Source organism: Cuculus canorus, chromosome 1, assembly GCF_017976375.1.
Source record: "Cuculus canorus isolate bCucCan1 chromosome 1, bCucCan1.pri, whole genome shotgun sequence".
NCBI lineage: Eukaryota > Metazoa > Chordata > Aves > Cuculiformes > Cuculidae > Cuculus > Cuculus canorus.
Window position 1 is genome coordinate 21,125,658 of NC_071401.1, and position 24,522 is coordinate 21,150,179.

The 24,522-nt window shown below is 39.5% G+C and overlaps 1 protein-coding gene across 1 annotated transcript in view; it reads right to left on the reverse strand.

Annotated features, from left to right (window-relative positions):
- The window catches only part of ATP8A2 (ATPase phospholipid transporting 8A2), a 326,264-nt gene that overhangs the window by 173,303 nt on the left and 128,439 nt on the right, over positions 1-24,522 (reverse strand). The window contains exon 25 of the mRNA XM_054050686.1: positions 23,520-23,692. Coding sequence (XP_053906661.1) covers positions 23,520-23,692 — 173 coding nt within the window. The remainder of the gene's footprint in view (positions 1-23,519; positions 23,693-24,522) is intronic.

The window sequence follows — 24,522 nt, forward strand, 5'->3', positions numbered from 1 at the left end:
TATACTGCACTTCAGTAACGAAATATTTCACTGAGGTTTCCATATAGTTAAAAAATCCAATGACAAGATACACAGAAGGAATTTACAATAAGAAATTGTACCCATCAGCATTTCCTGGCAACCTCTTCATAAATACATTATACAAGTGTTTTTTTCCTACTGAACTTGCGTCCTACTCTGATGTACAAACCACATTTGTGCAAAATAAAAGATTGATGTTAAATTCATTTAAATGTAACGGAAGACTGTTAAGCAGTATCTAGAGGTAAGTACCGTTGTTGAACAGCCTAGCACCTCTGCATTAGCCTGGCCCCATACGTTGTAGGGGCCATGCCACAACTGTCAAGAAGGCAAGATTAACTAGGTATACTAAAAGCTACAATCTGAGAATCAGCTTTGAAATGGATGAGCATTAAAGTCTTCAAGGTTATTTCAGATGGTTGAAATAATAAACTGCCCAAATATTGCAGTTATGCCCAATCTATAAAAACCTGATTCAAACATCCCAAAACCAAGTTCCCTTGCCTCTAGTGAAGTATTCAGTTTTACTCTGAAGGCATTCAGTACCATGCTGAATCTGACCTCAAAGAAAGTTATATGACCACCTTAAGGTATTTCTGCTTTGTATGCTTGTTTTTTAAATTAGTGCCTGGAATTTTCTTCTGTAAAGGATCTTCGAATTACTCTTAAACAGTTATGCAGAGAACCATTACATCATTGCTTTATCATTTCAATCTAGTGTGGCTCATTGTCTTAAAGTTTGGTGCACGTTTGCAAAACCATCTCAAAATCAAAACCAAGCCCTTCACTGCACATGCTTCTGCTTTTAGAGAGAAAGGCTGTATGAGAATTTGCAAAAATTTCCAAATTTCTCATCCACTTGAATACTAACTCACATTCAGACACTTTTTAAAAATCAATTAACACATTAGATGGGAAATAACCTTTTACAATATCTTCATGGACTTCAAGCAAGAGTCAAATCCCATTTTCACCATTATAAACACCCTTGAAATTACTCCCTTATTTCAGCAATTTGTCCCTTAAATACCATCTTTATACCACTTCAAACTTTCTACAGAGATTTTTACCATCATTTGTTATTTATGACAGAACCACAACATCATCACTGCATAAACTTGATTTAAAGAAAACTAATCCCATATCGTGTCAAACACTTAATATCAAAATAGGAGGCATTTAGCACCTCACTGAATCAAGTTGTAAAGAGAACTTAATTATAGAGTCTTCAAATCAAATCTACAGCCAACTTATACCCTCAGAAGACAGGATTTGGCACCTGGTAGAAAAAAGGAGTATGAAATGGGAAAATTATGGAGGGGGCAAGAGGGTCTAAGAAGGGCAAAGGCACTACACATACCCACCAGGCAGTTTCTGCTTTTTCCTTCTGTTGACCTGGCTTAAAACAGGAAGGTGTTTTACTTCTCCATAATAGCCCTGGTCCCTTGTGAGATCACCACTAACACAGCCTTTTCGCCAACATATTACCACCCAAAGAGAGCGCTACCCCCACGTTATCCCGCAGAAACAAGTGAGAGGCAGAGCCTCAGTTGCTTTTAACAGCTTTATTATTCTAAAGATCAAGGAGATCTGAAACATTCCCAGAGACGAAACAACAGCCTCTGCCTGTGCCAACACTTCACTCTGCTTTGTAGCACAGGAGTAGAAAAGGAAAAAACCAAACAAACATTGCTCATGTACTCCTCCTATTTGTGTATATGTCAGTTACCTTTATGGAATTACCTTGCTCAATGTCCTCTACACCCTGGCAGCTCCAGGTAGTACCTGCAAATCCGTGCCTGAGGTTACATATCAGCGGCTGCACTGACACTGGAGTGCAGGCTAGTCCTGAGTTTATGAACAACTGCCCTGTCCCTATAGTGTCTGAAAGCTAAACGTAGCAAAGACAAACCTTACTAAAGGAACAATTCCTTTATATTCCTTCACATAATTTTAGTAAATAATAGCCTTCTGACATCAAACCTCTTTGGAAATAGCTTTATGAAACTTCCAAAACTGATCAGTTACTCTTATTGAAATACATTTGAAAAATACAGCTACATTGTTAGGGTTAGACAACAAGAACATGGATAAGCAATTTGATGTATTAAGTGATTCTTCATCAGGGCTGATTTCAAGACATATATGCATTTGTTTCTTCTATAAAGAAGATATTTAGAATATTTCTGAAAAAAAAATAGAAATATTTCTGAAAGACAGTACCTCAGAAAATCTGATGGGTTTAACTCAGCAATCCTATGAAAAGAAATAAAAGCCAGGACATGGTCAACGGGTGGAGAGAGGTTAATTCTCACCTGTAAAACCACTTTCAGATAAATACTATGTCTGGCAATTCAGTATACATGACAAGGCTGCCATCCTCAGGGGATCAGGAAGCTACTGCAGTTCACTTCCAAAGAGGCTTTATGCCTGGACCTCCACAGGATAACTCATGCAAATTAATTCCTAAAGAACTGCCAAAGAAGCCTTAAACTGTCTTCAGTGTTATCCTCCTTAATCACAGTCATTTATTTTCATATGTTAGACTAAAACTAGACTGCAGTGTCATTCAAGCCTTCTAGCCAACTTCTACACAAAGTTCTCCAGTACATTTCAGAACAAAAGACTTAAGATTATGTCAGACAACTACGTACACAACTCAACTAGCAGTAAAATCAAGAGGAAGAAATGGAACCGTCTTAACTTCTAGAGGTCCACTTATTTCTCTTCCAATTGCCACAAATGGCACTAGCATAATTTAATTGCATGAGGGTTTAAATGTTACACATAAATTGGGTAATACAACAACAAAAAAAAGACAGTTCCAACCATTTTTGATACCTCGTCCTGATTTGGGATCAGCCTTCTGTGATGAACCACACCTTCTCTTGATTTTCACTCATTCACCTTCTTGTGCAAGAAAGCTCGTCTGCCCAAAGGCACCAGGGTTCCAGCTATCTTCTAATAGCACACAATCTCATGCCTGGTCCCTACATTTACTATCTTACACACAAGTCACTCCTTTTTTCTAAACTGGCTACTCCACATCTAATATATCCTTCGCCCTAAGTATTCTTTGGATTAATTGTTTAAAATGAACTTTAATAGTTTTTATATTTCAGTACACAAACACAGCCTCTATCGCCACTTGAACTGTTGTTTTTTTGGTGGAAATCAGACGGAAACCAGAGACCCTATGAATTTGATTTAAAAACTCTGTAGACTACTTTGCTTCATGCTAATTCTGTAGCATGAAGTCTGAAAAACACAGGAAGAAAGCCAAGACCCTTAAATAAGCTGATTACAAGAAAAAGTGATGTGCTCACATACATAGCAGTAGACAGTTTCTCAGGAGCATTTAACTTACTGAACTACAGGCAATGATACCACTTGTTAGAGAGAAATGTTTAGTGAAATCAAGTTTAAGAAAAGAAACATTTCACTGCTGTCAGCATTGGATTGCTGCCAAATGCCCAACAAAAGCTCATCAGTTTAATCAAAGATAAGCCTGGGTTAAATTGAATTGGAATTTAGTTCAGATTGAAAGTCTAAGAGAAAGGTTACTATAAATTAGTATTTTCCCCACCATCTCCTGACGTAAGTTCTTAAGCTATCTTATCACAGTTATCTACTGACACACCAAAACCCCAATCATCACTGAAACACACACAGACCCTAGTTCACAACTTGCAGTTCACTAGCCAGCAAACCCAGCCAAAAGATGCAAATATAATCACAAAACCAGTAACTCATTTACTGTGGGCAAAATATTTACATATTGGCATTAGAAACACTTAAGGTTGTGGTGGATCCACTTACATCAAACTGAACTTTCTCCAAGAGGCTTTCCAACCTAGATACCCAATTCAGCAATTCCTCATCCCCTGACTACTGTTGCACAAAGAGCATGGACAATATTTCGACAACAAAACAATAATTAAACCTCAAGTTTTTTCTTCCTTCCAACTAAACAGCAACATTTTTATTGGGCCAAAAACCTCATTCTACTAGTCATGAAAATAGTGTTGGCTGTTCTCCATATGTCTTGTTAGTGAAAAGCTAAATCTACTATACAACTTATGTTCTCTTTGTTGCTTCCTGGGATTGTTTAATGTCTATGGCAGACCCTAGACTCTAGAAACTGAACCTTCCCTAAAGATTTCAGACACCAGAAATACTCCATGCCACTGTATGAAATTCTTCTAATCTTTTTTTAAGCCCCTGCCACTGTAAGGTGTGCAAGCAACATACAGAACTATGAAGCTTTTTCAAGAAATGTTTGTCTGTTCATGAAGAGGTTATCAAGCACTAGCATGGGATTCTTGAGTCTAAATCTACTCTGGGTTCTTAAGTAAGAGCCATACCTAACACTTGCAGGTCTGAAAACAAAACAGAAACCTCTACTCCAATTCTCATTATCTTCCATCAGCTACTGCCATCAATTTACTTCCACAAACATAGCCTTCACAAATAACAACACAAAATGCTGCTTCTAAGAGACCACTATTCTTGATCAAACTCTGATCTTAATTCTCCTTTCATTTTCAATATCCTTCCTGGCTTGCCTGTCACATCATAACTTCAAACCAAGCCGACTACCCTTTATGTCAGCTGTTCATCACTGATCTCTCAAGTTCCCCCAAAATCACTTGTTTCCAACCTTATTCCATTTTCACTCTCTGTACTTCCCACAAGCATCTCTGTAGGTTCTCTACTTCAGCCTCCAGATCTTCCTTGCAGAGCAGAAACTTCTCTGTGGCAATACACACATAAAGTTTTCACGATTAAGCATGCAGTAAGTAGGGTTCACAATAACATTCAGAGCCATCCTGTAACAACTGCAAGCAGCACAAACCGCATCACTAGCTGTCTCTTTTCAATGACCAGATTTTTGGCAGAAGTTTATGAACTGCCTGATGCAAAGTTTACTGCTGGAGCCCACCCAGGTTTCATCCTTCGTTAGCTGAAGTTCTCTCTTCTTCACTTTTGCCTTCAGGCAAAACTCAAAGTATCAAGACACTTACAAAAAATACTGGAGAGTTTTTCAAATGCAAGACATGAAGTTTTCTGAAGATGTTCTGAGCCAATGGTAAGCCAAAACTCATTATATTAGGACTCAAATCAATCCAGGAATTTGAAAGGTTCAACAGGAATAAGCCCTCAAAATACCTGAATTACTTCATAAAAAGAGCAGAAGGCTTCTTGGGGGGAGGGGGGGTCTGTGGGGGGATGGAAAAAGTAATTTTTCCAAAAGAGTAATGACAAATGTTAAGTATTTTGTTTCATATTTGTCTGTCTCTAATATCTACACTAAATCAAGCAGAATATATCAATGAACTTCTCAGAAAAAAATTGTCCAATGTTTTTTCCATTAGGGAGCTTAAACTTTCCTTTATAATGAGCATGACCAATTTAAAAATTGCTAACATTGGATTTCCTCAGTATTACATGTTTTATTAATGTCATTTGTAAAACAATGCATTCCCAAAGTTGTAATAATATCAAGCATCAGTTACAACAGCATCTAGTAAAGTGTTGTTGGCAAGACTAACAAGTATAGCACTTTAAGATCCAGAATTGCTTTGCTCCCTGAAAGCTAATGAAGTTCTGAATAGGGAACCTATTGAGAGTGTATCAGTGCTCTTGGCTCTACTCAGCTTAACACAGAAAAGGACATTGAGGTCACCTGTTTCTTGCCTGTACAGCTCAAGTGTGTTGTAATGTAAAAATACACTGGAGATTATTCACTTTCTTGTCTTAAACAGCCCAAACGGGCACCTTATACCCACACACCTATCGGGGGGCCACAACTGGCCTCTTCCTCCTCCAGTCAAGGGCCCTACAGACAGAATAGGAGAAAACTTATCAAGTAACTCAATGAAACACTAAATAATTTGAATGACAGCAGCTTGCACAAGCACCAAGTAACACCAGGCTGAACTGCAGCTTAGCTGAGGGCATAAACTGCAACAACTACCTCTGAGAGAAACAACAAGTCAGATGTATAAAATAAACACCCTCATTTGTTCCAAGTCCTAAAGGATATGGACCCTCAGCATCTATGCAGAAATAGGCTGTTCAGGGAAGCATGTTCTTCTGATCAACAGCCTCTGCTTTGTTACAGTGTTTCAAGCACCAATTTTAACTCTTACCCATAGTCTTCAACATGAGTAAGAAACCAAGACTATTTACAGTTGCCAAAACACATCCCTGAACTAGTGCAGCAGAAGCATAAACACAGCCAGGTAAAACACACTGAACAAACCTATCCAGTATAAAAATATGTGAGTTTTCTCTCCATTGAAACACACACTTCTTTTTCAGCTTGTGTTTATACTGTCTGTTAAGATTTAACCACTCAATACTTAATACTCCACATTTTCCTACCATATGAGCTCGCAAAAAATCCCATTTAGTATCAAGTTGTGAATTTAACTGATGAGCTGTTTAGCCTCCTCCTTTAAATCATTAATAAAAACATTCAATCTGACTGAGCCTGGTACTTATCCTACAAGCACAGTTCCCTATTCTGCAGCTCAAATTACTGCCACATCTACTATTTTTGCTTAAGGTCCTTCAGTAAGTCTCCAGTCCATGCAACGTTTAGGCCAATAAAGTGGTTTTACCAAGTTTTACGTGCAATTTTTTCCAAATGGCTTGCTGAACTATTTGCTGCATAAAGTTATCCTCTTTCTACAAAATACTGTAACTTGATTTTTTAGAAGGAAGGAATATGCTTTCCGATTCACATGCACCAGCAATCTATTGGTCACAGCTCTGTTATTTTCAAGACTATTGGAGATGTACTTTACAGTGTTAATGTTAATATTTTATGTAAGGATGGATGCAGAATTAAAATCGCCAACTGTTACTGCTAACATACATATACAGAGCCAATTTCTTTGCAGCAGACAGTCTGGTAAGCAGATACGCACAGCCTGGCTACAAAACCCTACACTTCACACTATGTAGTTTATCTTGTTGAAGAAGCCGGTGGCAGCTGCAGCTGAACTACTTTCAGCATCTAAGCCAGTTAGATATTTAATTAATTCCACAGCCAAGCAGCAGCTTGTTCTTGTACTTTAAGATATTGGTACTGCATTTCTTTTTGCTATCTGTTATCATCACCGGCCTTTCCAAAACCACTTGCTAACTTTGTAAATTTGGTAGCTAAACCTTAATCTCTTAATGTTTAAAAACAAAGCTACTCTTGATATACAGATATCCTTTCACTGCTATTGTGAAACATAGATACTCATCCACATATCTGCAGAACCACTCCACTGTTTGAAGCCATCCTGGAGCAAACAAGGTATTAATACAGCCTGTCATGGTGCAAAGCCTGCAGGACAAGGTATCAAAGACATAGCCCTGATCTCACACGCTTAATATGGGAAGTTCAAGTGTCCATAGCAAATTTAGAGCACAAATCAGCTATTCAGACTTCCAAAACAAGCACCACAGATGCAAAGCCATCCAGCTACCGCTCCTTGGAAAGCTATCAGAATGTTACAGGTAAGAACCTCAAACAGATTAACTGTGTCTCCTAGCAGAAAAGGCATTTCTGTGCTCCCACAGCCTGCAAACTTCAGCATTATGATTTGACTTTCACATCATTGTTGCGATTCAAGTTTTTTTAACTCAGCTGTAAGTGACTAAGCCACATGCAAGCTGCACCTTTGCAACTTCGTGTTAAATTATAAGAGACATGACAATTTGCGTTGACTGAAGAGTCAAATACATGTGATTCACAGGCCTATATAATGCATTACACAAATGCAGCCTTCAGGCTGCTACCACTTATGTTCAACATTCCAGTGGGATCTTCATATAAAGCCAGGAGATACAGTCCCAGATCTTCAATTTCACTGCTAAAGAGCTTAAGGCACAATATTCATTCATGTCACTGCCATCAACACATGAATGACAAGACAAAAGCTCACAGGATAGAAATTCCTAATAAAACATACTAAAGACCAACTCTGAAAGAGTTGCTTCACCCTCATACCTCTTCCCACCCTCCCTCTTATGTTTTTAAGCAGGTCAGAGTAGTAAAATCTGGATTCACGTTTGGACATAAATATAGATCAAGGCATGTAAGAGCTTAATTAAAAAACAAAAACAATTGAAAAAATTATCTCCATGCAATGCTATCTAAGCTACAATTCTATAAGACTGAAGGTCAGAAAGCTCATTTCTTAAAAACCACTAGAATGTACAAGAACAGAAGTCCTCTTTTGTTCAGCAGCTTTCCATTCAATGAAATTCCCCATTTGTCTTCCCTTTCTTAGACTTCTTTCCTCTTTCTAATCAAGGCCAGCTGTCAACTAGGACAGACAATAGAAGAGAGTCTTTCCATATTCCTCACTACATACATAGCCATCACTACATAGCATACCATGCCGTTACCTACTCTGTATTCAGTTCCTTCTTTTTCTCAAAAAGAAAACTTAAAATAAGTTTACTGGCATTTTAATCCTGTTCTTGTTCCCAGGCCAAACCCAAAATTCCTTCCAATCCTCCCATTCTGGACTTGGACTGTGAATACTGAGCATGCATGTTGTACTTCTTGGCCGCAACTTCAGCTAAACTGCTGCTGCCACCACTGTTCCTACTCTCTGCCATCTCATAAAATATTGATTTCTGCAGCACATACCCAGTAAAGGAAAAAAATTGCTTTTCCCCTAGACACAGCAAATTGGCAATACCACAAGAGATCAGCCTTGTCAATATGCAAGACTGGCACCCAAAAAATGAAGCAATGAGACTACGTAAAGAAGGTGGGAGGGTGGATGGGGAAAAGAGAAATGCTAACAGTGGTTGTACCATAACAGAATCGGACAAGAAAAAGAAACAGATAGTGAAAGATGCAGTTTCTTACACATGTAAAATTTTTATTACAATGGTGCTACAAGAAAGCAGTTCCTCTATCAGCTTTTCTACAGGACAGCCAGTGACATATGATTCCATCACACTCATCTATCCTGAGAAATTCTGGCATACACACTGGAACACTTCAATAGCTACAAATACAACCAAGGTAGCTAGCAATCAACAAAACAGGATTAGAAACTAATCAAGTGTTTGTATAAAATTACTGCAGACCTTAAAGAATCAGGATAGATCTGGAGAAGCCATGACAAAATCCTACAATAAAAATGCTCTTGTTTCTTAAACACAAAGTCACAGGCAAAGTTTGATGAGAGGCAGAGAGAGAGGTGGTGTTGTATATTAACCAAAACCATCTGAAAGTACAATAAAAACCTGAGGAAAACAAGTCCTCCAGGTAGGCTGAGGGAATCTCTTTCCCCTTGCATTCCCCACTCTTGAAGCTCCCTGCTGTGACCCCCAAAAACTTGTACTTTTCAACTAAGTTCTCCAAGCTCTCTGCAATTCCCTCTACATGAAAAGCTGCCAGGAAAACCTGCACTGCTGTAGAGCACATGCTGAAGTGCCAGATCTGCCTTCATCACACTATGGGACACCTAGGACTAAGAGGAAATGCTCAGCCTCTTTCCTGCCTTCACACAAACTTTGTCTGCCTCTTGCGTGTCAAGATACAGAAAATGTTGCCATGCTTTACATACTTTTAAATAGGCCTCTTCCAAGCTGCCAGCTACTGAAAAAGCAGCAACTCTGACCACTTGTACTACCCAGGGTACTTCACATGATCCTTCCTTTAAGCAAGGCACTGCAGAGACCAAGCATGGGCTTCACTAGAACCAACACAGGTGGAAGAAGAGCGCTCGTGGAGTGTTTATTCCCCTTTCAGCAGAGCCACGAGCTGCACATCAGGAGCAAACCATCGATACTAGGCACAAATACACATTAAAACACAGCTCCAAATCAGTGGAGCTTTTGACACACTGTAATAGATCCCAACTGTATCCAAACATTAACATTAAGGTCTTGGGACTAAGGAAATGGTATTGGATCCAGGATACATGTTTTTTTTAAAAAGCTCCCTAAATGCTTATTCATAAAACAAGCCACAAAAGCTCTGAAGAAGTTGTTGCCGTCTGTTTTCTGGACTACAACAATTTCTCTGTGATCCTCTCTCTACTCCCACCAACTGCTATTTTCTAGAATACCATAAAAAGAGAGACAAAAAAGGAAATGAAAACCAGAAAAAATAAAGCTAGGACCACATCCTTCTGTCACAATTCTTCTTCCTGAGTACTGAAAGGTTCTCCCAAACTTCGCAACACGTGGTACAGTAAGAAGGTGTGTTGCGGGCAGAGCTTAAGCTTTAACTCTACATTGCCTCATTTGTCACGTAAGTCGGACTCAATTTCTTTTGCATGGGATTACTTCATATTTTATCGTGAATTCATTTATTACTTGCTACTTGATGGAGAAATGCTTCTATTTAGGAAGAAAATTTTTACTGTAAGGGTGGTGAAGCACTGAAAACAGTTGTCCAGAGAAGTTGTGGATGCTCCATCCCTGGAGATGTTCAAAGTCAAGTTGGATAAGGCTTTGAGCAACGTGACCTAGTGGGAGATGTCCCTGCCCATGGCAAGGGGGTCAGAACTAGATGACTGTCAAGATCCCTTCCAACCAAAACCATATTTAGAACCAAAGCTTTGGAGCTGGTGGTTGAGGAGAAGAGAATGGTAAAGTGCCAGGTTTCCTTTAAATGTCAGCTCTTCTCCTAGGAGAGCTGAGATGGGCAGGGATTCCACTAACCATACCACAGATAAGGTACAGAACACATTTTGTCCACATCATATAAAACTTAAGTCTTTTAGACCAGTAGAACTAATAATTCAAAGACATCAGCAATAATTACATGGGACAGGTTTACAAAACCTAAATGATCTTTTAAGCAGCTCTTAGCTTTTTCATTTTGCTTTGACAAGAACTACAACTACCATGTTCTGCTTAAGGGGCCCCCAACCACTGGCAATCATTCACAAAGATGTTGTCCACCTCTCCGACTCCCCAGTCCCATCAGGTTAAGTGCTTTAAAAGCCCAGGTAAAACCTAATAAGCAACAGTAGGCACTGACACCCAAGGAGCACACACAGCACTTGAAGGCCAGTTTTTGCTGCAGCCAAGGACAGGAATTAAGCAGACTCTTCTCTGCAGGGAACATTCTGAAGGCTGACCAAAACCCACAACAGTAAAGATTAATATGCTTCCCCAAAGCAATTGCTTAGATATTAGAAACTGTGCAGAGAAAGACAGAGCTAGAAATCAACTTTTTCATGCACGTAGTTTCTCTCAGCCCAGGACCTTCACAAGCATAGCATGCTCACTACCACAGCAGCAAACTGGAGAGCAGTTATGTGCCCCCGTCAGCCTCAATTGGGTCATGCCCTGCTTTTCTGAGCCATGCCTACCCAAACGGGATGCCTCTGTCCCGCCCATACTTATCTCCACAGCATTTCAAAAAACTTGAAGTGGTCACAGGAAGTAAAGATCTGCAGCTTCTTGCCCATGATCTGCATGAATCTTGCACATACTTGTATATGCAGGCCAGGCTCTCATAAACCAGAGAGCCATGTGTAGTCAGCTATTTTAAAAATAGCTATGCAATATTCATTCTCTAAATGTGAAAGTATTTGAGATCATAAAATTCTAAAACAAAATATGAATAACAGTCACTTTGCCATGGGGAGAAGGAAATCTCTCGGTTTCCAACCACTGCCATACAATGAGGTACTGAAACTTTCACAATAGCTATTCTGAAAACTGTGCACTGCTTTTCAGTAGTCTGAAGTTACTTCACTGTGTATCTGACTTACAATATGCAAACAAGTTAGCAGCACAAGCAGACAATCAAAGGAAAGTCCATCATCAGGCGTCACCCCAAGTCCATTAGAAGTATAGAATCACAGAATAGTTAGGGTTGAAGGGACCTTAAAGATCATCTAGTTCCAAGTAGATATGGCCAAAACAGTTGAACAGTATCCTAGCTGACCAGGTACAGCGAGAGCCTCCAAGAACAGCTCTGTTGTTGTAACCAATATTAACTAGACTATGGAGCCACTTTCTCTTAAATTGTCACTATTTACTTCACCTATTCAACTAGCCAGGCAAAAAGCAACAAATCCTGTCAATATGTTAAGAAGTACTGAGCTCAGCAATTAAAGTAAAAACATTCATTAGATTCTTACACTTGGACTGGATAAAGCTTAGTTCTATGTTGCCTTTAAAAGCTTACCCTAACAAAATATCCCTGAACAGCTTAAGTTTCCAGCCCACACATGTTGGTTATCAAAAGAAACAGACACGTAAAACAATGAGGGAGAAAATTTGCACACTTCTTCCTCAGACTCCTAACCCTGCTTTTTTTTAAAAAACACAAATAGCTTAGCCACCCAGCACCAGCGCAAGGATGGTCACAAGCACGGAGGGTTAACAACAGTTGAGGTCAGATACCTTGCAGGGAACCGCTTACAAATGTTTTCAGATTTTTTTTCTTTCGAGATGCAATTGGAAATTCTTAACCAAGAGTAATGCAGCTAGAAACAATATCTTGCAGAGTATCAAAATAATCAAGCAAGTTGCTCATTGCTCTGGAGCTTGTCCCCAGCTCTAAAGTTGACCTTAGTCATGTTTTGCTCCTGCTACACCAACCAGAATTCAACAGTCTATAAACACCTCATCTGACTAGCAGAATATCCAACAGTACAGCTGCTTTCTCTTTATAAAAATAGAGCCAAAACTTGTCACAAAACATGTCCACAATGTCTTGGATGACTTTATGAATGGAATGCTACTTTTGTCAGTTCTAAGGATACTCTTTGGGGAGAGGGAGGAGAATAACACACAAGAATCCCACAAATACCCCTCAGAGGCAAAATACCCACTCAATCTTTGGACTGTGATCTCAATGTCACCACAGTCCAGCCCTGCACACAGTTGTATCACTAAGACAGTGTTCAGAATCAGTCCATCTCCTAAATACAGAATCACTAACCCCCAGTTATAAGAGAATCAGACTGGATTTGGATAATCTGTTCACACAACCCAGTTCTAAGGCATACAGAAGTGCCTCACTTGCAGGATAAGGAACATAGGGGTATAAAGCCTTTAGAGACAAAGTTTTGGAGAAACTCAGCACTGACTTCAACACCAAATGTACAACATGCAAACACTCCAATTTCTGAGTACACGTAGTTCAGAGCTTAACAATTAGCAGATGAAAGACTAACACTTAGTGAGACACCACAGAGAAATTAACTGCAGCATACAGTTCTACATACATACCAGAGCAGCCTTTCTGGAACTGCAAAAAACTTTTTGACCTTTCTATCTCCACAGAGGCTGCCAAATCTTGCCCCTCCCCTCAGGATAACCACTTTTTAAGCCAGCAACATCTGAATGCTCAGCACAAGCTTCTGAAGAACAAGATGCTGTTTTGTAGAAAAAAGGATAGGCATTTGAGTTCCTAAACACTTGTCTTTGTCCCATCTGCATACAGTTAATACGTTGTGTTCATTTTGAGTCCCTGACCTACTTGTACCACGGAGTTTAGGGGTTATTGGTTTTTTTTTAAGACTCTTTGGTTCTTCCTTACTAAGACACACAAGTAACAGCTCTTTCAAGATCACATGTAGGCAAATATAACCGTGGGTAACATCCTACACAGGTTTAGAAGCTCTTATCAAAGAGCTCCATGTAGGAAATTGAGACTCTGTGTGTTATATGCAAAAGTTATATGCAGGGCACAAATAAAACATTACTAGAAACGCATAAACCAGCACATTTTATAGTGAGACACTTTACAGAAGATCTGTGAGATGGATTACTTTAAAGTCTAAGTGTGTGCCACAACATGGAAACCAATAAGAAGGGAGATACGAAGTAGCAAGATTTAAAAAAGTTACCATCATTTTCAATGCCTGTCCCTTTTCCATCTTTTCTAGACAGTAAATTTAAAAGAGAATAAGGAAACTTAAGGCAAAAGATACCAAATACAAAACAGCAAAGCAGCCTTCCCACAACAGGGTGGAGGGTATCTAAACCTGATTTTTCAGGGAAAGGACACAAAAAACCTGAGGGCAAACACAGAATCCAACAGACCAAGTTTTCTACCATTCTAACTCTGCTGGTGTTTTTCAGAATACCGACTTCGCTTAAGCAGAAAGGTAGTTCAAGTACAGCAGAAAATGAGTTTTTCCTCAAGTTCTGGAGTACATCTTCGCAAGTACAGGTATTCCTCACACATTTTTTTAGCTTGCTGTTTCTTGTAAGCACTACCATCAACAATGGAAAACACAAAATTTAAACTGGTCCTCTGGGACAGAACACAAGACTTTGCTAAATCTTATGAAAGCAGCAATATTACAGTTGTTTATTGTGTCTTATTTCCAAATGCAGTGCAGCAACTACATATTCATTAGAGGCCTTCATCTCTTGCACATTCATGCATCTGGCTATTAATGAAACAAAATATTAAATTTGGATGATAAAGTATTTCATTAAAAGCAATAAGGATCCTCAATCCTCTCAGCCTAGGGAAAGTTCTAAAATCTTTTACAACTACTCAATATTCAAACAAGGAAATTCAGGATACTAAGCAATGATCGAGATGGAGAGTTACCTATTCACTCATTAGAAGAACTCAGAAAAATATTTTCAAGTTGCAACTCAGTAAACAAAGAATTAAAGATCTTTTCTATGCAGTAACAAGCCTTTACAAAGCAGCTGCAAGGCTGCAGAAAGGCACCCTCAACCTCCATTCCGTCTGATGGACCAGTAGAGAATTCCATAAACGAACACATTCAGTCACTCCTGGCAGGAAACATACTATTACAGGAACGCAGAAATCAGTTATTTGGCGCAAGAAGCAGTAAGAAGCAAGAGGGGACTATGTCACGAGTCCAATCAAGCCAGAACGCCCGAAGAGTTAAAATTCTTCATTAATAGGGTCTAATGGAGAACAGGGAGTCTGACACAAACTTCGGTTCGGGGGAAGCTTCAGTTGAGACAGAACTGTCAGCTATAGTTAGCCCACATACTTCACCATATTAAGAAACTGATCTAACAGATCTATACTGATCTACAGAACTATACACACAAATTACTGCTTTTGTACACCCTGTTAGAGACTATATATTACATATGCAGCATTGGTCATCTTGAAAGATCTCAAACATTTTGCTGACGGCCAAGTCACAAAGTCAATTTAGGGCTGCATTGGCAAACTGGAGGGACCTGGGTAAGCCCTGGGTCAATATGCACCTTCTCCCAAATATGAAATAAAAAAAAAAACACCACCAAACAGACCCCCAACTAAAACAAACATTTCATTTACAGTAGTCATGATAACGTTTATGCTTCCGATATTATTTTTACAAGCCAGTAGACTAAAACCAAGGCTCACCAATAGTTAGAGCCGAGTTTCACAAGCAGGACCTTGCTCTGGTCCCTCAAGGTTAAAACTTGGCAAGCTTTAGCATTCACGCTGACACCCTCACAACACCTTTGAAAAGCAAGTAAAGAATATCATACTCAATGGGGAAGGCAGGGGGGATTTCAGTCAGAAGAAAGTAATTGTTCAAGTTGGAACTTGGCCAGAACATAGGGGTTAACACGGTAACACTTGTGGAAAGAAAAATATACCAGTACTATGCATTTCTCATGGAACAGAAAGTAGTCCAAACCACAGTTTTATCTTTCTTCTAAAATAGCACACGTTCCAGCAGCACAGTGTTTTCTCATGCACAGTATCTACGGAATGTTTATTTTCCCATTTGGGAAGTGTAGCACTAAACATAGCATTGCTGGCTGCTGCTCCTCAGAAACCGAAAAGACTGGTAGCAATTTGGACAAGGTAGAGTACAGTAAAGAAATGGACACCAATACCATTTGGAACTGTCTGCAAGTGTTACCACACCATTGCTCATACAGAAAATTCATTTGCATTATACAAAATACATGAACTACTAAGATATTCATCACCTAAGTACCTGATGCACCACACAAAGACAGCAAATGACCTCTAAAAATAATAGCTCATTTGAACAGTACTTGGAGGAGAAACTTTTCATTGGGACATGTAGTATTTTTCCTACAAAATTGTTTCTGAAGAAAATTTTAAAAGTTCAGTTGCTTTTAGCTGCATTTATGATCTTCTTCCAACTTTTTTGAGACATATGCTGGTAAGTCAATTTACTACCAAGAACAGTTACAGAAATAGGAAGTTTGGGTGAATGTAGTAGGATATTTCAGGAACAAATATTTCGTTCATAAGCGCAGTTATGGGCATGAGAACTCAGTCAGTTGGTCATCCAGTATGAAAACAAACTCAACAATGAAACAGTATTTTTCATTAATAACTTCAAAAAAACCCAAAGCATTTTGCCATATTGTGAATAACAATAAAACTGGTATAATGGTTCAATTTCAAGATTACTTTGTCTGAATTATTTCCTTATCTCAAATAAGCAAGAAAAGGAAAATGGTTCCAAGTACAGTCAGGGGTTAAACAAAGCAGCACTTGGAACTACAGCACAAATGATTTAAATTCAAGATATCAACAACTGATTAGTTACCCATGTGAAAAGGAGTGAAACACGCTTAGAATCATAGAATCATTTAGGCTGGAAAGGACCTTTAAGATTGAGTCAGAGTCATTTAAAACCAAACCACACCAATCAAAACCGTATTTTTAAATACTCTTCAAATATAAACAAAAATCATACTAGGGAAGTGATTAAGTGATTCACAGATGTTACTGACTTGATAAGCATGTACCTCCTTCTAAGATGACAACTCCGATTCTGGGATTTTTACTGTCGTTTGCACAGCTAATTGATACAACAACCTGCGGGAGAAACACTAACACATTTAGGATTAGAGTCTAGCCTTTGTTTTCTGGGTTCTCAGTTGATAAGTGACTGGAATTAACAGTAACTTTTAATTCTTTAAACACTGGCTGCACATTTGAATGATTTATACAATGAGAGTGAGGCTCAGGAACTACCACAGCTCAGGACACTGATTAACAAGAACAAAACGAGATAATTAGAGAAATTTGTAACACCAGTCTTCTCAAAATTTACTCATATTGGCTTTCTTACACAAGATCAGTGGCATTTTGCAAATTGACTCTGCTCTTACAATGCAGCCAATAAGCTCTGAGGAACAGCAACAATAAGCAACAACATTCCAAGATGGCCTAAATCGCCCAATGCAGAGACATGTAAAGCCACCATTTCTAACTATCTGTGAGTATTCTTCATTCAAGACTGCAGAGAGTACCACGCTGTGTTGCAACCCCAAATCTTCCTCCCATTTCCATTATCTACAAACATTAAAGCTGCTAGAATCATCCTTCCCTTATAGTTTTCAAAGTCACAAGATGACTACTGTTGTCATGACTTTTCAGAAATAGAACAAGAATAAGCATTGATAATTTAGTAGGTGGCAGATGAGGGAAAACATGAGATGTTCATACAGTTAGATGTAACACATGCATAATTTTCTTTGGGACCAATTAATGCTAGAATCAGTTTGCATACTCTTAATGAGAATTGTGTTGCAATTTTCTGTCACAAGAACAGGGTTCTTCCTTAATGAAAGCCAACAAGATACTTCTTCAATTTAATAAATAAACATATTCTGAACTACAGCACAGAATATCACACACATGTATCACTGTCAAATATTAACACCAGCAACAATATGAGATTTCAGGGCATAAATATTTAAGAGATATTCCAGATGTTCATTTTGAAAGCTATATTATTAACATCTCCAAATGACAAAGGAAGATCAGAAACATCCAAATTATGGCTTTGCATCTCAGAGTGAGACAAGGCAACTTGTCTCTAGTCTCCTCGTCTCTTTTCTCATTACCTGGCTGACAAAGCAGCACTAAGAATTAGCAACAGGTACTCTTCACAGCCTGCTTTTTTCCTTCCCTTGTCCCATCTTCTGCTTTCATTTAATTACATTTCCTTCCTTTCAACACATGAGCAGACACGGTCTAGTCAAAGGCTATGTTCACTTCAGAACATTCAGTGTGTGTTCTCAGAGCGATGCTGTTTGTGGGCTCCTGTCCTCACACTGCCCAATCCACACACTACTTGAAACACCAATACAATTGAGAAACCAGTCGGGGGGGGGTTATTGTTGTTGTTGGGGTGTTTAAAGAACAGGCATTTTTTTACCTTCTCTACTTCTTTCCCCAGTTACTAACCATTATCACTACAGCTCCACTTCTACTCCAGGTACTGAAAGCAACAGTTTGTGCCACTACCACTTAACAAAGCCAGTTGGTGAGTTTGGGTACAAGTCCCATAGACAATGCTCAGACACTGAGCAACAACTGCATACCTTTCACACCTAAAAGCCAGCAAAATCATGCTGCTGTAGTACCCATGGAAAAGCAAGTGCCCTGTAGAAACAGCAATTAGTCCATAGAAATCATCATTTCTGGATTTCCTCAATTTCTGTTCATGTGGCAAAACTTCACAGAACTCTGCCCTGCCTCCATCACATGTCCTGATCTGCAGAGACTGACAGACTGTACAGCGATTGAGACATTTTCCTTGGTGTTCCTACTGCCTGAACTTCATTACAAGGCAAAACCCAGCAACAAAATAAAACCTCAAGAGAACCAGACTTCTCAAAACAGACATTGCAATATATTTTATTAATAGCACAGGGCAGTGAAGTCATCGTAGCTTCACTGAAATCCCCACGGCTACACTACTTTCCATCAGCACAATGTGAACAGCAGAAGCAGATGAACTGCATTAGAAAACACACATCAGGAAAGGGTGATGATGTTCTAAAAGAGGTGATCTTACACACTTAGTATAGGAAAAGAAGAGGCTGGTCAAAGCAGCTTCATTACCTTTAAGTAGTAGGTATGTCGCCAGATACAGTGAAGCATCAGTATCTTCTTAGAAGACAGAATAAAGCAACAGAAATTCCCTGAACAAGCAACTTTTCACAATTTGCTATGAAATAACTAAATAAAACTTGGGCTGGCCTCTGCTTGAGATTATACACAATGGATCACAGAATCACACAAATGCACAAAATACAGTCCCAGTTTCATGCTACACTTCCCTCCGGAGATGCTTGCTTCATTGTGCTTAAGTCTGTGAGAAATATCAAAGGAAGAACTACTAATGCTTTGCAATGATTATTTTTAAGTACTCAAGTACTTATAAACTGCTTGGAACAATTTGCTCTATAAAACTCCAACAAATTGCTTCTTCCTGATAAAAGTCTTGTTAATGTGGCATTAAACCCATACAAAGGCAGAGTCACTGTCACCTGCAGAAAAGTTCCAATCAACAACAAAAATATTATTTGCAAACCACACAAAGGCATAAACAAGTATTTCTCAAACACGTTTCAATTGCAAATATTTCAACTGCAGTAGACACTTAAGTAAAGATTTAAATACGCTGCCATAACGTGCAAGTTACATACTTCACTGCTACTTTCTATATTCAAATCCAAGCAGAGCGATCTGCTGTAAGAACTAGCTTTCTAAGAGTTAGAAACATTAGATTAACAATAACACTAAGTTTGTTTCTAAAAATAAACCAACAACCCACTTCTTCTTAAGCCTTAACATTTCGCTGCTCTCCCAAAACATTAATAAAAACAGATCCTTTAAAGGAGGAATATTTGAAAACCAGAGACAGGCAATCAACAGCTCAGATCTCAAATGAAGTCATGAGTTCAACCGCCTTCCAAACATTTATTTCCACACAAATTTTTGCTTGCTTTGGACTGGTTGCCTTCTGACATCCCAGTCAGTGTGAGGGAAGATAACAAGATTTGTCAGTCTGAAAAAAAACTTTTAACAAACAAGGCTTTTTCTTAAAAGTATTGTTTGGTCCAATTTGCAAGCTTCACAACATCTCTGGAGGGGTATATTTTCTTCCACTGTGTCAGGCCTGTTAGAGATATTGTAACAGTGGAAGACTTAACCCCATCAGGAGATACCATCTCTCCCTCCTAATGCAAAATGGGGCCAGGTTTGCTGCAGTTTCATTTTAAGACATTACCCTTGAGAATCAAGTTCATCTACAGTTTACGCCTAAAGGCCAGCAAATGAATACACAGTATATTTTGAGTATATTTTTAGAAGTCTTTGAAAGGCAAATGCAGCTGAAACGCCCCAGAGGGGATGAATATGTTGTAGTAAATTCATGAAATATTAAGTCCCATGAATTTCTGGTATGTTGAGAATAGCATTGCAGCTCCTCCTAGAATGGTTAAACATCACACTACTAAGTTTAAAGACCCAGATACCCCCTCCAATTAACATATTTGTTTGAAGACTAACTCTAATTTGAAAGTTTCTCTATGCCAATTACATTTTAAAACTTTTTCCTGTGAAGTTTAAGTGCACTGTCTTGTTTGACACACAAAGTACTATTAAAATCAGCCCAGAGTAGAAAAAAAAAGAAAGTATTTTTCTTTCTTCAGTATCAAGCACCTGGCAAGTAAATGGAAGGTTCATGCAAAGCTTTGAAGGCTATTAAAGGCATCCCTCTTTTTCCCCAGGGATTTAAAACTCATTTTTATTCCTCTTTTTAAGCGTATGAAATTACATCATCTTTTCCCCTTTGATTTACAGTTTACAGTATTTTTTCCTCCACTGTTCCTCAGTTTGCTAATTCCCTAATAATTAAAACTGCTGTTGGCTCAGTCGTGAAATAACAAGAGAAGACGTGTACAGTATTAGAAGCCTCTCTGCAAAACAGGACCATTCATTATCTTCAGTTAATTACATATACTAATGTAGTATAATAGTAATAATTTGCAGTTTATGACATGTTTCCACCACCTCAGTCTTTGACCCAGCTTATCATGTCTTTGAGAAATAAACTAACAAATTGCCTTGGAAGGATCTCTATCAAAGCACTGCGATAGAGTATGAAAGTCAAATAAGCTTTCTACTTGTTCGATGTTAACTTCCCAAAAATACAACAGTGTATGTCTACAATACAGGGACAATTTCCTCCCCGTGCAGTTCGCACTCTCGAAGCCCAAGGTAACTTTGTACAATGAAGAGAACACTGACCTAACTGACCTACATCTCTACATCTGTTGCAGTTGAGAGAAGGTTGCCGCAATTGTGTGAGCTCCTTCTTACGAAACACTTGCTCACTCCCATGAAACATTAAGCAAAAGTGAGACCTCCCTCCTTTAACGCATCAAGCCCTTTACCTCCATCCCCTGCCTCAAAAAAAAAAAAGAAAAAAAAAGGAACCTGTAGCAGCAAAAAATTTCTACTGAAGAACAAATTTGGGAAAGACATAGCAGTTGACAACCACTTACAAAAGGATTTAAGAGAATGACAGAAATCACTGGCTGGGAAAAAAAAAAAAAAGAAACATTTGTCCCCATTCGTAGAATTCTGCAATCACCCAGGTTGGAAGAGACAGCAAGAAATAAGCTAATCCAACGCTCCTAGGTAAAGCAGGGTCAGCTAGAGCAGGCTGCCCAGCACCACGTCATCCAGCTGGGTTTTCCATATTTCTAAGAACAGAGATTCCACAGACTCTAGGAAATTGATTTCAGTGTTGGACTACTCTCACTGTTTCTTCAGACAGACATTCACACTTTTTAGCTCATCTTTTGCATCTCATCCTGTCACCAAGCTTTACAGAGAGGAGGCTGGCTGCCTCATCTTCATTCACTCCTATTATGTATTTATACAAATTGCTAAGATGCCCTCTGAGACTTGTCTTCTCCAGGCTGAACAGTCCAAGCCGTCTCAGCCTCTCCTTGTATGAAGGCTGCTCCAGTCCCTTAATCATCTTTGTGGTCATGGTCTGGACTTTCTCTGAACTGGTTCCAGAGCCACACGAGTCAATTTTACTCGTTAGAGATCAGCAGTGATGGAGCTTCGCTTGGTGCGGGGCTGAACCACAAAGAACAGTGGGAAAGAGGAAGTAAGAGAAAGGAGAGAGTAGGAAGATGATAGGAAAGGAAAGATTTTTTTTTTCACCTTGCTCAGAGCCTGCAAAACGCACACATCACAGGTCTGTGGGCAGACCCCACGCCATATGCCAGTCTGACTTCCATACCTGCCCAGCTTACCAGGCTCCTCTGGGATGGACAAGGGACTCCGTGCACGCGCTGTCCTGGAAAGTTCTCTTTAGCACATGCTACCTCATTACCCTGGGCAGGGGTGCCTGGAACAGGTCCATGGTCTGGCACATGCTCAGCCTCCACTTGGTGCTGCCCACAGCTTCCCCACTCCAGGCCCATGCATGCCTCTGTGGCCACCTTGACCCCACTACTCACTGTCCCTGTGGCAGGCACTGCGTGTGCTGGCACCTCTGCCCAACAGGAGTTGTCAGGAGACACCAAACTGTAGCGTTGTTTCAGGCAACTGGTGCCCTCAAGTACAGTTTGCACCACTCCACTCAACAAACAGTAACTGTAACCACTGCAACTGTGAGACAAAAGTCCCAGCTGGAGCAGACTCTGACACCATCTAAGCTAACAACCCCTTCTGGGTCACAGCTCTCCCTATATATTAGCAACAAGCACACAGAGAGACAGTCCTCAAAGCTGCATAATCTTTCCAAGTTAAAACTGATGCAGCCTTCCTGCTATGCAGAAAGAGTCAAGCAAGTCAGCTTTTGGTTTTAATTTTCTTTGGGTTCTTGCTTCCTTCTGAAGTACTCATGACATAGGTTCACATCTGTGTATGGCAGAATCCACAAACAGCACCAAACTCTGCTGTGACCTAGTGGTGCAAGTGGTACTCTAATATTTAAAATAGGACAAATTGTACTATTCTGCACATTCTTGCATAGCATACACAACTGAAAAAAACAAGACAACCTAAATTCATCCCGAGGTGTTCCGTAGAGCTGAACTGAACAGTCGCACGAACTTTTTGCTAGCCAATTCCTAATGCTTCAAATGACCACATCCATACCACTTCTTCTCATAAGTGACTACTATAAACAAGCAATGGGCATAATGTTTTCTCATGATCTTTCATCATTTCATAAAAGAGATCAGACTCTGTTGGGACCGACTGTGGCAGAGGGAACTGCCTGATTAGATGGCATTTAATTTCTCTGGAGGACTTGCTTCCTCCTCCATAGGAGCAGGAAAGAAATTACTTCAAGCTTTCCAGCACTTGCTTCGAAGAGCTAGCTGACTTAAGCCACCAGAAGGGAATATGCAGTTGATTGAATGCTCACTTTAAGGGTGTACAAGCTCTACTGCTGCATTGTAAAGCATCCTGTAGAATAGAAAGAACTGAAATCTTCAACTTTGTTGGCCTATCTGCGGAAGGCATACCTATTTAGAGTCCTCTTTTTCTCCTCCCAGCACAGCCTCGCTTCATTACAGTTCCAGAGCAGAGAAAATTATATTATCAAGTGTCTCACCACTGCAGCTTGCTTCCTCTTGAGTATCACACTATTTGCCCTACTCCTATATTTTCTGTAAGCACCATGAGCAAGAATGGAAAGTTAACACACTAGGTAAAGTTTCACATGCTTTGGGCCCATTTTGTTACCAGAAGCAGTTCTGGAATTCCTTACCTGCAACAAATGACAGCTTTACAGGAGAGCGCCAAGTCCAGGAAGCTCTGCCTGACTTCAAATGAAAGGGCATACTTCAGTGTGTGGCCATCGATAATCAGAGCGATATCATTTTCCTTGCCCAGTGACTCCCCCAAACTGGTACAATGTTGAGTCAGAGAGGCTCTTGTTGCCTGAAAAATAAGCAGAAAAAAAATTGTTTCTCGTTAATGTAAAGGAATTATATGCAAACTGCAGCAAGGCATCTCTGGACTACGCAACGGAGCACAGCATGCACTCAATTTAGCACTGATATGAGTTAGTGTTTTAACAGGACCTTGTGCAGACACATAACAATTTGAGTCACAAATCAACAAAAGTTGCATCCACTGGCCTAGGAACACACGCATTGTTTCAGCACAAACTCTGACATCTCCACTACAAACCATGGCATGATGCATGTGCCAGCAGTAGGTGTGATACATCCTCTTCAACTGCAGGGTAAGTATAACCTAATGCTTTTCACAGCTTTTGACACCACTCAAAGTATTACTCTTGATTCAAACAGTAGTCCCTACTCCAAAAAGATTCTCACCAACAGCTGCTGATGGGGGAAAAAAAAATAAATCAGGTGTTAGTGTTTCACTGTCACTCCAAATATTTCAATTATTGTGAAATTTGTGCTTAAAGCCGTCTGTTCTATTCCCATGTAGGTTAGCTTAACCATCAGTTCCAGCTGAGTTAACCACTGCTAAATAGTTCAAGAAGTTGCTCATGATGTGAGGCATACGTGCAGTTTTTGACAGGGAAAGTCTTGACACACAAGACAGGATGGCAGAACATGAAAAGCAAAGAATTCAGTACCAGTCAAACGCTGCTTTTAGGTGACAAATGAACACTAACTGCTGAATTATATAATATCAGTTTTCCCCCTTTGTTCAAAAAAACAGTTATTGGGAGCACACACAAAAATAATTGGTTTCTGTTTCTGCACATGCCGTTTTCAGTCTTGTATTCTATCCAC